This window comes from Prunus dulcis, chromosome 7 (assembly GCF_902201215.1).
Source record: "Prunus dulcis chromosome 7, ALMONDv2, whole genome shotgun sequence".
In the NCBI taxonomy this organism is placed as follows: domain Eukaryota; kingdom Viridiplantae; phylum Streptophyta; class Magnoliopsida; order Rosales; family Rosaceae; genus Prunus; species Prunus dulcis.
The window spans coordinates 9,168,958-9,184,594 of NC_047656.1; the positions used below are offsets into that span (position 1 = coordinate 9,168,958).

General features: G+C 37.1%; 1 protein-coding gene across 2 annotated transcripts; it reads left to right on the forward strand.

Moving 5' to 3' along the window:
- Positions 1 to 4,425: 4,425 nt before the first annotated feature.
- LOC117635765 lies at positions 4,426 to 10,562 on the forward strand. 2 transcript variants are annotated; one of them, XM_034370126.1, is made up of 8 exons: positions 4,426 to 4,590; positions 4,706 to 4,902; positions 5,053 to 5,160; positions 5,258 to 7,433; positions 7,512 to 7,728; positions 7,968 to 8,040; positions 8,231 to 8,390; positions 10,249 to 10,562. In XM_034370126.1, the coding sequence occupies exons 1-7, from the start codon at positions 4,494 to 4,496 to the stop codon at positions 8,384 to 8,386; spliced, it is 3,024 nt and encodes a 1,007-aa protein (XP_034226017.1). In that variant the 5' UTR covers positions 4,426 to 4,493; the 3' UTR covers positions 8,387 to 8,390; positions 10,249 to 10,562. The 2 variants fall into 2 exon arrangements, with proteins under 2 accessions (XP_034226017.1, XP_034226016.1); XM_034370125.1 differs by having other exon boundaries at positions 5,258 to 7,728.
- Positions 10,563 to 15,637: the final 5,075 nt, after the last annotated feature.

A 15,637-nucleotide genomic window follows, 5' to 3' on the forward strand; every position in this document is an offset into this window, starting at 1 on the left:
CTAGCCACTCAAATGCTCGGGGCTTGCATGAGCGGGTTATGGTATGGATGGTAATGAATCAACATGGGGCCCATTGATGGGTCTAGAAATCGAAGGTCTCGGGTTGCTTGGGAGCCTCGAGACTTAAACCCATTTCTTAGGCCCAAACATGTGGGTGAGCACAAGAGAGAAAAAATAGCCCAATAGCCCAAGCAAAATGGCCCATTGACACAACCAAAAGCCCAATGTTTAACAAAAATAACTCACTTGCTCAAGGAGCCACCTGGGCCCATACAAAACCCAAAATAAGCCATAAAAAACCTCAGCCCTTTGCTGGAAAATAGAAGCCACGTAGAGAAAGTCTGCAGGATCATTGAACAAAGCTACTGGGAGGTTCCAGCACATGGAGGGAGCAAGTTTCAAAGCCAAAATATCCAAGGAACCAGGGGGTATTAGCAAAGAGAAAAAAAGCACCATTCGAACCAGCATATACATCCCAGCTCCTTTCCTCATCAGACTTAGCCATAGAAAAAAAAAAGGAAGAAAACGATAAAAGAGATGGCTGGGAATGGAAGTCTCCCATAGAGACAGCTGCGGGAAAATGAGGCCTTGAGCTCCAAACTTTGATCTGGTGCAAATAGGCAGAATGGATTTCATCAAGAATGGAAAAGTCAAGGAAGGAGATGAGAAAGGAAGGGAAAAGATTGGCCAAAATGGGTAGAAGCCATTAAGATTTCTTGGGAAATGATGGTTTCCAGTGGCTATAAAATGAGGTCTCTTCCACCCAACAAAAGGCAGCAAAAAACCCACGCCTAGAGAGCAAGCTTTCTCTCTAACTTGCAAAAACCCAGCAATTTAGTGCACTGTTCACCTTATTCTCCATTCCTTTCTCCTGGCAGACAGAGTATCTGTTAAGCTGCCGAAAGAGCATTGTTCTTCATTTCTCTCTTCCTAGCCAAATCTCCTACAAATCTCCTCTTTCTCACCTTAACACTTCCTTTTTTCACCCCCCAGAAAGCCTAAATTTTCACTCAGTGCTAAACTCATGTTGATTTTGCTTCCATGCCACATGCCTCTCATGCCAAGGTCAAAAGTTTATCTGTAAGCATGCAAAAATTACCTGTAAGCTGTCATTATTTTGGTTGGTGAAGGTAACCAAAATACTTCCTAAGGCTCCGCTGCCCTGTTGAAGTATTTTGGGGGCTTAATTTTTGAATTCAGAAAGGGGTAATTCCATCAGTCTGCCCTTTACGGTAGCCCAGCCCATTTACAGCTGTCGGAAGAAAAATTCCCCTACACTATGTTAGGGTTTTAATTACTTACCCATTTGTCTAGTCTTATTATAATCGAGATGAATAATGCTACTATTACCACATTGTATACCACCTTATGTGGCAAATGAGGGGGACATCTATATCAATTAAAATTAATTTAACATTTTCTTTTCTTTTATGATTTATTGACACTTTCTAATTGATGTGGCTATCTATTTCATCTGCCACGTAAGGTGGTATGAAAATGTGGTAAGAGTAGTATTACTCAATGGAGATATATTTTCTATTGTAATTTAGATCCATTTCCTATTGTATTTAGGCTTAATACATCTTTGTACTTCCTTATAAATACCTCCATATTGGAGAATAAAACATATCTGAGCATATCTGAAAATTGCCTTACTTTGTTTGACTTGGTATTAGAGCTTGGTTTTCTTGTGACATGTGCTTGAGTTCTCCTTGCAATTTAAGTGCTTTCCTCCCCTCCTCTTCAAAGGGAGGAGGGGGACTGAAAATGATATGTTTATTAACATATCTTTATTATCTTGATGTATTCCCATGAAGATATAGTTTATTTCTTGACTCCGACAACCATTTATCTTCAGGGGGAGATGGGAATGAAGAGAAGTTTTAGCTGAATTAGGAGGAATTCTCCTTTGTCATTGTCGATGATGTTGATGTGTTTCGATCCGTCTCTACAACATAAAAACCCCCAACCTTAAACACTACCTATTTCCGATACACTATACACCTAGCCTATACACCTAGCACACTACCTATTTCCGATACACTATACACACGTGCGAGGGTGTGTTGAGAGTGTTTGTCGCACATTGAAAAGTTAAGGGACCTAGCCTGGGTTTATAAGGAGTTAGGCTACTCCCCCCCATTTTCCAATTGGTTTTGGGGTGGAACTTCAACTTTCTGCATGGTATTAGAGCATGGGCTCAAGTGGTGGATCCAGCAATATGAAAATGCCACCCATATGGATGAGAGCGGGTCGTTTAGGTGGTGGCTCCAGAAATACGATGACCCATCAATACAGAGACACCACCTATACCAATGTGGGCTTGGTTTCACGTGTGGCCTAATATGTGGTGGTCACACGTGAAGGAGCGTGTTGAAGAATATAAGGCCCACATCGGATGATTGACTAAATAAAATACAACTTATAATAAGTGGTTCCACTCCTAATATCATCAAGGCTTTTTGTGATAAAACCTCACACTTACTGGACTTGGTAGATGGTTAAGTTATGGACAATATTGGTGTTGCTAGTAGTGGGCTGCTGACTCGTCTCTTTGAAATTTAACAAAATGAATGGTAAAAGCCATATTAAAGAAGAAAACCTAATTAAAAAAAATATAAATAAGTGAAAAAAAAATTTATCTCAAATGCTCCCCACTTTTCCCCCTCTCAAACCTTAGCCGCCGCTCCTATCTTAGAGGAAGGGTGACTTTCCCTCCCCTCTCCTTCCTTCTCCTTCCTTTCCTCGTTTTTCCTCCCCAACTCCTTATAAACCCAAGTTTGGTCTCTTAACTTTTCAATGTGGGATAAACATTATTAACACACCCCCACACATGTGGTGAACTTTCAAGCCTAACACGTGGACAACAAATATTGGGTGACGTGAGAGCAAGTGTGGCCGTCCGGCACAACACGTGAAGCCTTACTATGATACCATGAAGGAAGTTGAGGTTCTACCTAGGGGCAGAACCACAACCAAGATTGTGGTGGGCTATAGCCTAGGGAAGTTTTGAAAGAAAAAAAAATCAACAATATACCTATATCTATATGGCCCACGACAAGAAGTATGCTGCCACTTGGTTTTTTAATCACAAAATTTGCTGCTTTTTATTTTTTGCAAAGTTTGGTGTCTTTTTATTATTATTATTTTTTTAATCTGCAACCTTTTTTTTGGGGTGAAATTATCTACTGCTTTTGACAAAAGGTTTTTGAATAAGAAAAAAAAAAAGCCTATATGGCTCACCATCAACTACAACACATTAGGGAAATACTATTAATATATAAATAAAACTTAATTATTTATATTTTTGTACTTTGTATTTGTGAAGCTTATTCGGTTGATGGCAAGAAATTTTTAGGGATTCACACTGCAAAGATAAGATTTTTTTATAAATAAAAAAATCATTAGATTTTAAGCTAAAATTTTTAACTAGCCCACCCAATGAAAACTTCCTAGTTCTTCTGCCCTTGGTTCCACCATAAAACGAATTGGCAATAGAGGCAATAACCTAACACCTTATAAGCCCGTGTAAAGTTTTCTAACCAACTGGCAATGAGGATTGCCGTTAGGGTGGCGTGGGGGTAGGTAGCCATGGCATGGATAGGGGTTGGGAAGGGGAGTTGGCTTTCTAGTTTTTTTAATTTTGGATTTTGTAAACTTTTAGTATTTTTTTTAAAATTTTAGATTGAAATAATTTTTTTTATAAAAATGTTAATAGATTTTTCAAGGTTTGATGATGTGTTATATTTTAAATGGTTAGATTATTAGAATGGTTTAGATGTTGCGAAATGCAAAAAAATGCACGAATGTTAAATATAGAGACTCAAGATTTGTTCAAGGACATCCACTTGTTTCAAAATAATTATTGGGAATTGATTGAAGCTGTATGAAAAATAGGGAATTCAATTTAGGATGTTGAGCAGTAGAGATTCCTGGGAATCAAGAATTAAGAGAGACTAGAGAGTCAACAAAGCAAAGAGGGGAGAGTGGCCATATCCTCTGCTATGATTTTCTCTGTCATGATCTGCTTGACTTTCATTCATGCTACTTCATTAAAATTTATCTATGCGATTTAAACTGGACATATCATCCTTAAAATAAAAATTCAAGTTACTCATACTTAATAATTCTGCTACACATTTGACAACAATATTTTTATATCTTTAAGTAATATGAGGCTGAAGTGAACTTAGAATGGTGATATTATATATTCTACTGGGTGTGTATTTATGAATAATTTAGGAAGATATTAAGATTTTTTTAAAAATTGTGAAAATTTAAATTAAAAATTGAAATGAACTTTGAATATGGGTAAACATTGAGAAGCGCGGATTTTAAATAGAAAAACTCAATTCGTCTTCTTGTTGCAATATAAGTTCAGATTGAACCATAAAATCCGTTTTAAGCAAATAAAAGAAGGGAAAAACATCTTCCTTTTCAAGTAAAGCTCAAGTCTTGGTTTCTGAACCTTCTAATTCAGCGTAGGGCTTCCCATGGACGGGATGAATGAACAGGAGAGAGCCATTGCTTGGCTTTGGGCCATTGAAGCCCTGGCAAGCTTTAGAGAAGTTGATGTATCGCTTTTACATGGTATCCATGAATTCGTACATTCACTTCAAATGTTCATTTTTTTATTATCAATCTTTGTGACTGAAGAAGGTTAGGGTTATTCATGGTGTTCGTTACTTTGTGCTCGCCTTTTCAGACCTGATTGAGATGGCTCCAGCATTACCTGATGATATGGGAAAGAATGCAAAGGAAAGGGTCGCTTTGAGATGTTTGGAGGGTTTGCTTGGTCCTTGTGATGTGATGAGCAGTGATGTTCCTTCTGCCCAGCATTCAAAATGCAGCTTTGATTTATCTGAAAGCTGTGAAAATGTTCTTAAACGCATTGTAGATGAGGTAAAGTCCTGCTCTTTTTGGCTTTAATGTGCAAGTAATTTGGATGAATGTCTGAAAGGAGGTGACTTTTGAAGCCATCCATATTCTTATTGTATTTATAGCTCCATGAAATATGTTCAACTGTTAAAGGTCAAATTTTTCTTTTGTCAGACACCAGAATCTGATCTGAGAGTGGGTGGACCAGGGCTGTTGAAATGGGATATTCGCCCCTTCATTATTCACAAAAGAGCTTCTTTGCCTAAATGTGCATTGAAACAGGTATCTACCTCTTTGGATTTTCTTTGTATTTTTTCTTGGTTCAATCAATTGCTCTTTATTGCCTAGAATTGGTTTTGTGGATTTTCTTTATGAGCAGCTGAAAGATTCGATTATTGATGGCACCCATCCACATGCTGATTTCTTGAGAGTAAAGAGTGGTTTAACACGAAGTTATGGTGATAGAGTTCCTGTGGGTGGTAGTAATACTAGGCTCAATGAGAGCTGCTCCAGTGCTCAAAACATGGGAGTCAAAGGGAACTCCGATCCTTTGATTCATCAGAATGAGAATAAACCATCCGAAGAAGATCCAGATAATGCAAATCTATTGCCTTCCAAAGGTGATAGGATTGCCTCAGATGCTGAAAACATGGAAGATGAAAACCGTAGTAGCATAAATGATTCTGATGATTGGCCTATAAACTCCAAGAAGATGAAACAAGATGGCTCTTATGTTTTACGGACTACAGAACAGAACCAACTTCCTTTACATGGAAAAGAACTGTTGGAAGATTCGTCTGAGAGGGAAAGGTGCAACTTGGCAGGAAATCATATGGGAATGATGGAGGAAGGCACGGTCTTAGAGGATGGTCATGATGATACTGCCTCAAAGAGAAGTGGACAGAGCAGTAGCGATGCAATCCATAAGAGTCAGTCAAAAAATCATCTTAATGCAACTTCAATGCCTGAAGAAACATTTTGGGATGAAGCCCATCAAGATTCATGTGTTGGTCAAGCCGTAGATGATGGTGGGCTTCATCCTGAACCAAGAACATCAGGTGTTGCTCCTCCAGATGGAACCCAACTTAATGTTTCTGCTAAAGTATTCAATTGTGATAGTGAGCATGATTTTCATATTAAAGCACTGCATCCTGCATCCGCAGATGGATCCGAAGAGAAGAGCATTGCTGAAGATGGCAAGGACTTGGCTAGGGAAAACCTGGCAGATGAAAACAGTAATAGAGTAATTCATTCTGATGATTGCTATGTAATGGCCAAAAGGATGAAATGGGATGCCTCATATGTTTTACAGTCTATAGAGCAGAACCAAATTCCTTTACATGGAAGAGAACTGTTGGAAGATTCATCTGAAAGAGATGTTCCACTTTCTGGGAGAGAAAGGCGTGACTTGGCAGAAAATCAGATAGGAATGATGGAAGGAGGCAAGGTCATAGAGGATGATCATGATTATCATACTGCCGCAAAGAGGTGTGGACAGAGCACTGACAATGCGGTCCATAAGAGTCAGTCAGAAAATCCTTGTAATGAAACTTCAATGACTCAAGGCACGTTTCAGGATGGAGCCCCTCAATATACATATGTTGATGAAGCCAAAGATGACGGTGGACTTCATCCTGAACTAAGAGCATCCTGTGTTGCTGTTCCAGATGAAACCCAGCATAAGGTTTCTGCTAAAGTATTCAATTGTAACAGTGAGCAGGATTTTCATATTGAAGTACCACATCCCGCATCCGCAGATGAACCCCGACAGAAGAGCACTGTTTATGAAGACAAAGATGATAGGGAACATTGTCCTGGAACAAGAATATCAGTTACTGCTCCTCTAGATGAAACCCAGCATAAGGATTCTGCTAAAGAATCTGATTCTAACAGCGAGCATGATTCTCGCATTGAAATAGCATGTCCTGCATCTGCAGATGGGTCCCAGCAGAAGAGCATTCCGGATGAAGCGGAAGAGCTCTTGGATTGGCTACGCCATTATGAGTCAGAGACATTAACTGATAATGATGGATTTCATGATGAGAAGATTGATGTCGCCATGAAGAAGCATGCTTTCTTGAGTTCTCAATGCACATCTAGTCATCGTTCCTCAGTGACAGCTGACTGGACAGAGAGAAATCTTGGTAAGAAGAGTAATGAAAGCGGTCAATTGTTGATTTGTAAAACCAGTGATTGCCCTGTTGTGGTGCATGAAAATTGGCTGCGTTCCTCAGCCATTCATTATGAGAAGGGTAACTTTTACTGCCCCTTCTGTGTATATTCTCTTGATCTTACTGAATACCTTGAAGCTAAGAAAGAAACTTCCCTTTTAAAGAAAGACCTAGATGCGTTTATTCATACTCTGGAACATCAGCCAAAGGAATGTCTTGGAAGACCACACAACAAAGAGAATTTCTGCACGAGGAATTTTGATGAAGATCTTAATGAAAAAAGTCACCAGAATGGGCATTTGGGAGAGAGAGAAGAAAATCTAGGAAAGCAATGTGAAGAACATCCAAATGAAGTCAATGACTTTCAATTTCAGAATATTACAGGTAATGAGCAACATGTAGCACCTTTTGCATCACGTGTTCATGTCAATTCAGAGTGTGGAGATGAAAGTGCTACTGCAGTTTGTAGAAAACTTGATGCATCAACCGGTGAAAAGGAAGAGGAAGAAAAGGTGGCCCGGGAGTGCATACCTGTAGGTGTTCCTTTGTCCAGTAAAAACACAGAAAACCTTCATATTGACCAAGGATATGAAGTTAATTTTGATTCCGAGCAAGTTGATAATCAGAAGTCTAGCACTTCCAAATATTCTATAAGACCCCGAAGGAGCAAAAACACTTAGTAAGTTAATTTCTATTGTTACAATATCTCACTTCATATGCCTTGAAATGTAAAATACTTTGTCTATCTGCTCAAAGAATGTCTAAAACAGTCAGTGTTTATGTTGCCCAGAGCTTTAATTGCAGTCCTGTATTCTCCCTAATCAACCCGTACACTTACCTATTGGTTATAAAGCAGTGAGTTGAGGATTCGATTGAAATAGTTATTAATAGAGAATAAACCTTTTTTGTGTCTTGTAGCTCATACCCAGCAACTCCTCAGTTAAGGCGGATTAAAGTTCCATGGACAGTTGAGGAGGAAGAAATGCTCAAGGTTCGTGGTTTCCTTTCTAATGTTCTTTTACCGACTCAAGATTATGTTCTAGTTCCAGTTTACACTATATATCTCTACTTGCATTTTACACTAAATACCTGATTGTAGTTATAATTGCATATGTGTTGTTTCTATTTTTTTATTTATTAGACTTTTTAGATATGTTGTAACATCTTTTATATTGCTACAGAAGGGAGTGTCAACAGTATCAAGAAATGATGAAGGAAATATTCCATGGAAGCAAATACTGGAATTTGGTGGTTCTGTGTTTCTGCATAGTCGTACCCCAATTGACCTTAAGGATAAGTGGAGGAACATATGCAGGCGAAGGTCAAAGTCGAAATGAAATGGTCAGTTTACATATAAGAATATGCTCTCTTATTTTGGTCCACCTCTAAAATTCATTTGTCACGGTACCAATTTCTAAACGTTTGAACCACGAAATTACTTAGCTTGTAGCAGTTTAAAGTGCAAACTTGAGTATATTTATTTATTTTTTTAAATCTTTATTTCCCTAAAATAATTTCCAATGGTGTGATGCTGAATTTCCTCTTGATATTGATATCAGGGATGCATCAGTGAACTCATTTCTAACTCAATCTTAAAAGCTATTAATTATGACTGAAACATTAAGTGATTTCAAACATCCATTGATCCATGTTGCCTCTTCCAGAATCTTTCCTTTCCAACACATGAATGATCTAAAAATTCCCAATCAATGGTTGTACGCTTTTTGAAATCAACCCTAAAAACTATGCCATCCTATTTTGTCTCAGATATTATCCATTGGGACAATTTCAGACCACCTTGTTTTTGTTCTAACCCCTGTTTTGCTCTATATCCCTGACATAGCCATGGTCTCTACTGAAAATGTGATTACTTGATGGCATGTCTGAAATATTTGCCCAGCCATTGAAATCCTCCATCCCCTTATCGATTTACTATAATATTTCTCAGCACAACCCCTGTGTCCAGATTCTGAAAAATGATGATGAATGTGCCCATATTGTTTCTATATTTGTCCATTCAAACTCTTTTGCATTTCCTAAAAAATCTCAATTGATTGCTCACAATGGCACTATTTCCTTTTTTCATCCCATCTCTCTCTCTCTCTCTCTCTCTCTCTCTCTCTCTCTCTCTCAAATGCCATCTATTTTAAAGGTGATGCATTTGATAAGTGAAGAGAAAAGTAGTAGTTGTGGTGGATGACATGATTGACAGAGCTGGTTAGTTTGTAAATGCTCTAATACGTTTTATTAAGTAGAACATAAATAGTACTTTTAACAAATGATATCAGAAATGTAACATTATTGCCCCCCCTCTCCTCCTCTCACAAAAAAGAAAAAAAGAAGATGAGATATCAATGTTGACCTTGCTCGTGATGCTAACATGTTTGAACATTTGCACAAATAATATTGACTGCAACGATGTTTTAGAAAACTGAAATAATTTATTGTGTTATTTTCATCTTCAAACATGAATTGGGCTTTTGAACGCGAAAAAAGAAAAACATTGAATTGCCTTCAATAGTTGTGTTAAACTATTGCATATATGATGTGGCATTGGATTGACTTCTTGAGTTCATCTTTAGTGAAGGAACAATTTTGACATTCATGGAACTTAGTGAAGGAACCCTTATCAAGATTACGATCTCAAACTTGGTCCATGGCCTGAAACCTAAATAGTGGGCAAGTTTTGAAAACTAGCCACTTTTTGCACCCATTGAACACTTTTAACCATTTCTTTAGAATTTAGATATCCTTCCTCACCCCTCAAGTAGTGCTCGAAATCCTTAAACCGTGGCTAGTTTTCAAATTTGCCAAAACCAGTGCCTATTATGTTTTGCCACCTAGGTCATTATCTGGCTCAGTGAATCAGTATCCAGGATCTTAATGAAGTTACCGGTTGCTAAAAGTCCAGTTTGGTTTGAATGAGCTGGAACACGGTCTTTGGACCATTTTGACCAGGGAACTTGAAGTCAGTCTGTAGCAAGATTTGGACAAGATTCACTTGGAACTTGAAGTCAGTCTGTAGCAAGATTATCTTGCGGCATTACTTCACATTGTCACAAAATTGAGAATCCTTGTAAAGATTTTTCCCTTGGTTTATTCACAGGAACATCTGATGGGTTATTTTCCTTCTGTTTGCAGATTTTAATTACTTTTTCTGTTATTACTTGTGAGCTCAAATTGATAATTGTCTCCACAGTTTTGTGGCAGTGAAAGATGAAGGAGAGGCACATTTTTTGAGATCAGGCACTGTTTTTGGTACTTAATGTTTACTCCGAGTTGGGTGGGGACTATGGAGATGGTTTTTGTTATACCAAGGGGAATATGGCCACTGGCCAGAGTAGTAAGTCTGAGTTGGTCATTTCTGCTGTGCTGATATGTTATTTTGGGCTTTTTGACACTTGCAGTCATTTCCTCATCGTGTCTCAGTGGTTTATTACCAATCTGTTAATAGAACTGCATGTAAATATTTATCAACAATTAACAAGTCACAAGAGTGTCTTGTTGCCTTAATCAATATACATATACATATATTTTAAAAGCTTAAGAGTCCATTTGGCAACATTTATATTCTGTTTTTTATTTTTTATTTTTTTCTTTAAGTGTTAATTTCAGTTTAGTTCTTATAACTTTTACCCTGTAAGGCATGTTAAGACCCATGTTTTCAATTTTTACATTTAAGTATCCGCACGTTTAGAAATTATCACAATGTGGTTATGCTATTAAGCTGTTCATCAGAAAATCCCTTAAATGGTGATATGGTACATGCATAGCTCCTTCTTTTTCCTCAAGTACATTACAATATTGATAAAAAATTTCAAATTTAATTTAAGAGTAAGATTTAAGTTATTAGAAGAACAAAGCATATAAAAGCTAAAAGAAACTCTCCTCCTAGGGGTGTAAATTGGATTGGAAAATTCGATTAGGAGCGATTCTAGTCCGAATATTTCCAAAAAAGATCCGATTATGATAAATCCGATATCCATATTTCCGATAAATGCTGAAAATTCCGAAATTCTGAAGTTCTCTGAATCCATTAGTTTCTAATTATATATTGCATTAGTTTTAGTGTATAGGTCTTATATATGTTTAATTTCCTATTTGTTATATTTTAGTACCCCACTTACAAATATTCATATGTACTTACATAGGCTCTGCAAAAAAACAAAAAAAAAAAAACATAATAGTATATAACTTTAAGATTATATATTTTTGACAAATGTGCTTGTTTGAATATAACAAAAATACATTTGCGTACTTGTTATATGCAAACGTACTACATATTTGGTAAATGTAGAGAGTACCATACTATTTCATTTTATATGTATTTTTTTAAATTTTAAACTATCTTCATTTAAAGTTTAAACTTTCAATTATTAAATTATTTTATACATGAAACACCATAAATAAGATAAGTATATTCATCGGAGCTTGACAATCATAGCATTCCAATTGTCTAGAGCAAAATTAACACATTGAATGCAAGTTTAACACTCTTTACACATATAACATGTAAACACAAACTAGTTTAATTAAGAATGAACAAATAATATAGATTGTTGTGTATATATATGAGGTTTTCAATGATTAAGATTACATTTAAAATAGATTATTAATTTTTAAAAATAATTAATACGCATTGAAAATATCAAAAGACTTCCAACTTTTTATATATTTTTTTAAAATTTTATTTCCCCTCTCCTCACCCAACAAGAACCTTAACATAATATTGTTTTTTCGAAAATATATTTCCTTTTACTTTTTGTCCTACATGCAATGCAATATAATAAATACATTTCATTGACCCCAAAAGCTCCCAACCTCTCAGTATTTTCATCAAGAACCCCTGACCTGTCCCAAGCAAATTAGTCCAACCACTCACCATGGTGCATCGTAGAGCATGGTCTGTGACCTCAATTCCGGCAATAACGACCAATCTTTGAGCCCAAACCCCACAATGCTTTTTCCAATTTGATTAAAGAGCCTATTGCAGCAGCAACAACACTCTACTCACTCACAGTCCACTAGCTGCTACTAGCTAGGCCTAGTAGCTTCTGATTAGCAAATCTTGATTGAAAGTTTGAAACTTTTGAAAACAACCAAATGGGTTGCTGTATGAGCACCACTACCCCTGAAAAGTCCTCAACTTTAGGTCCTCAAAAGCACTAGTCTTTGAGAAGAAAATCAAGCAAGAAGACCCAGAAAAGATTGAGGAGAAAATACCCATTTACACTAATAATGGAGACATCTAACAGGAATCGGAGATTCGCAGCCTGAGTCAGAGCATGTCCACTACCACCATGACCAGAGACGACGATGAAGAGGTCCATCAAAGGGTGTTTTGATTTTTTAAATCTGTAAATAGTTGGGCTTCTTATTAAACCCTTAAAGTTGGGCTTCTTATGAAACCCTTAAAGTTGGGCTTCTTATGAAACCCCTAGTTTGGCATTAAAATATCTTAACCATTTCTTTCTGAAATAACTTGGGTCTCCAAAACGGAAAGAACGTGGGTCTCCAAAACCCGATGTCGAATCCTACTGAGCGTAATTCCGGTCTGAAATAACTTCACTAACAGCACACACACCCACACTACAGAGAGAGGCGGGGTCATTTCTTTATCAACCAAACGAAACGCCGTCGTCGTCAGCCATCAGGTACTTGTTGTGCTCCATTGATGTACGAAAGTATGTATAGAATTGTCCTCTGCTGAACATTTGCTATTGGGTGCTAGTAATTTCTACATGCTTCTAGGGTTTCTGTAATTGGTTTTATTTATGCATGTTTTACTTGTTTTTTTAGATGAATAAAAGGCGGATTTTGATCCAACAGTCGGCATTTGTTTTTGGTTTAATATGGATTTTATGAATCTCTCATGGATTTGATAATCTGAACCTACTGATGGTGATGCCATATTATAATTAGGTCCCTTCATTTACAAAAATTGAAAATTTAACTGATTACTTTGCCAGCTTCTTGTTCAATTTGCAATTTTTTGTTTTTGTTTTTGTTTTTTTGTTTCTCATTAGTCATCTCAAGCATGACTTGGGTTGGTGCTGAATTTGATGGTTTCTTAAATTTTTGTTTTTGTTTTTTGTTAAAAAATATATGAATTCAGTAGCCATGAAGGTGCGTTCCTCTGTGAAGAAGATGTGTGAGTTTTGTAAGACAGTTAAACGTCGCGGGCGTGTTTATGTGCTTTGCACAGCCAATCCCAAGCATAAGCAAAGACAGGGCATGTCAACATTTGCATACGAAGGCACGGTGTCTTCCATGTACGTTTCCTTTCATGCTTTCATTTTGCTTTTTTTATGCTTTTATATGTTTACTTTGGCAAATTCTTCTGATTGCGTTAATCTTAAAAGGAAACATCCCATTCAGAATCTACCATGTTAAGCACCCCGTAATCTAAGACAGAACAAAACATGTTAGACGAATTCACGCCAAATCTTCCCTGACACCTGGAGATCCCTTGCCTCTTGTAAATTTGTTGTACATAGTTCGATGGGTGGTTTTACTAAGTGATTCTTGGATACTTCTTATCATAGGCACGTAGGTTAAGCACACAAAAGGCACTTTTCCTACTATATGTGGACCTTCATTTGGCAGGCCTGCATAAGGTGGCCTGGAGCCTCCTTTTGTATAATAAATGTTATCTAGGAGATTAGGACTTGGCAATATCTCCATAGAACAAAACTCATAGCGGCTACAATGCTTTTAGTCATCAATTTGGCAGAAGAGAAACAACAATTTATGGAGTCAAGGATTTAGGTTACTGCGTCTTCTAATTCTAACTTCTGAGATGGTGGTTGCCATTTTTTTACACAATTGTATCTAGCTTACCTGCTCCATGTGGTGTTTTTCATGCATGTGTGTCTATAATCATACTTTTTGCTGATATGAAAGTAGCTTTTCAGTTTTTCATTAGTTCTGTCTGGCATGTAGCATGAATTTAGTCGTGTGTAAAGATTTTAAAAACTTCAGAACATGTTAGTAGTAACCTAACATGTGAATCTGTATGTTCACAAACTGCTGCATATCTATATGTAGATATCTCACATGCGAATCTCTCTCTTACACATGAACTTCCTATAGAAATGTGATGTGCCAATGGAGTGAAATTGGCAATTTTCTAGTTGAATGTTTGAATCCTTTTCAGGTACGCAGAGACTAGTGCCAAGCTAGAGAACAGCTCTGGTCACAGCGTGCAAGCAGGTCTGGCCTCTCTCATACCCAAAAAGCATGAACCCTTGATGCCTTCTATACCCTCTACGATACTTGGATGGAGGGTGGGCCTGGCCTCCCTGCTGTTCAACAAGGCCAAGTAGCTTTGAAATTTGAAATCGGACCTTATCTCAGTTTTTAGGTTCCTTTCTTTGGTTGTGCTGCCAGATATATTGAAAAGACTTTTTATCACAAAACGTCCCTGACGTTTGCGAAACTATCAGATTGCATTTTTAAAGTTTTTTTTTTTTTTTTTTATCACTCATGGTCCCTAATGTTAATATAGGTGCTCTTAAATAGTCAATATGTACAAAAAAAATGTTAAATTTAAGGATATAATCGTCAAATCAATCCAAAATTATGCGGGTAGGTCTACTCATTTCTCACAAGTCATGCTCGAAAAGCGAACCTTTATATATCTTAATGGACGAAAAAATAGGAAAAAAAAAAAAAACAAGAGTACACAATCATGTATGTTTCTTTTCTTTCATACTCTTACATAAAAACCTAATAATATTATTCTGGCATCAACATTGCCATCGGAGTCGTTTGATGGTGGTGAGGGTGCTATATATGGATTATAGATGTGGACTTTCATATTAGCTGCAGGATTCATTTAAATAGTAACTTCACTGATTCATTTAAATAGTAACTTCACTTGAATTTAATGAACTGATCTTATAACTAATATAAAGTTCCACATAAGAGTTCCATTAATCACAAGGTTTGCAATTCGTGAGGTTTTTCTTCATCAGTTGTCATTTCAAACTTAATGCTTACTGGAAATTGTCTAGCACTGACATCTATAACCGGTTGGGGGGATCACGAAACAGCTTTCTATTATTAATGAAGTCTTCAAATCGCAAGGTAGCACTCATCAGCACAAGCTTTAACAGAAAAACTTGCTGTCCAGGACTTAATAGTTCTTCCCGAAAGCACCGCCTTTTGCTGCTCTGCACACGCTTTCTGCCATCACATGCAATTTGCAATCGAGAATAATAATAAAAAGGGGTTATAAACCTTGATTAATACAAGTTTTAGCAGTTACAAGCACCACTCTCTAGCTTTACCTGCGAGCACCAGATAGCATTCCGATAATTAAGTCTGTGTTCAACCTCCGCTCATGAACCTCATCAAGAATTATGACAGAGCCACGTGCTTTTTGTAAAAGCATCTGCAACTTATCAGATGCTTTTTTCAAATTTCGGAAACATTTTTTGAAAAATCGGCCTAGGCGGATAGGCGGGTCTGGGCGCTTGGCAGGTCGGGTCGGTTTATTTTTATTTTTATTATGTGAGAATTATTGACCGAGACAGAGTTTGGGCCCCACATAGTTCGCTGGCCTTGAAGCCCAATGGAGGCCCACG

Bases quoted from the DNA above. Each gene is read 5' to 3' on its own strand.
- LOC117635765 (XM_034370125.1), top strand. From the start codon at position 4,494: ATGGACGGGATGAATGAACAGGAGAGAGCCATTGCTTGGCTTTGGGCC. The intron at 4,903-5,052 runs GTAAAGTCCTGC...TTCTTTTGTCAG, and splicing joins TTAAACGCATTGTAGATGAG to ACACCAGAATCTGATCTGAG. The intron at 5,161-5,257 runs GTATCTACCTCT...CTTTATGAGCAG, and splicing joins CTAAATGTGCATTGAAACAG to CTGAAAGATTCGATTATTGA.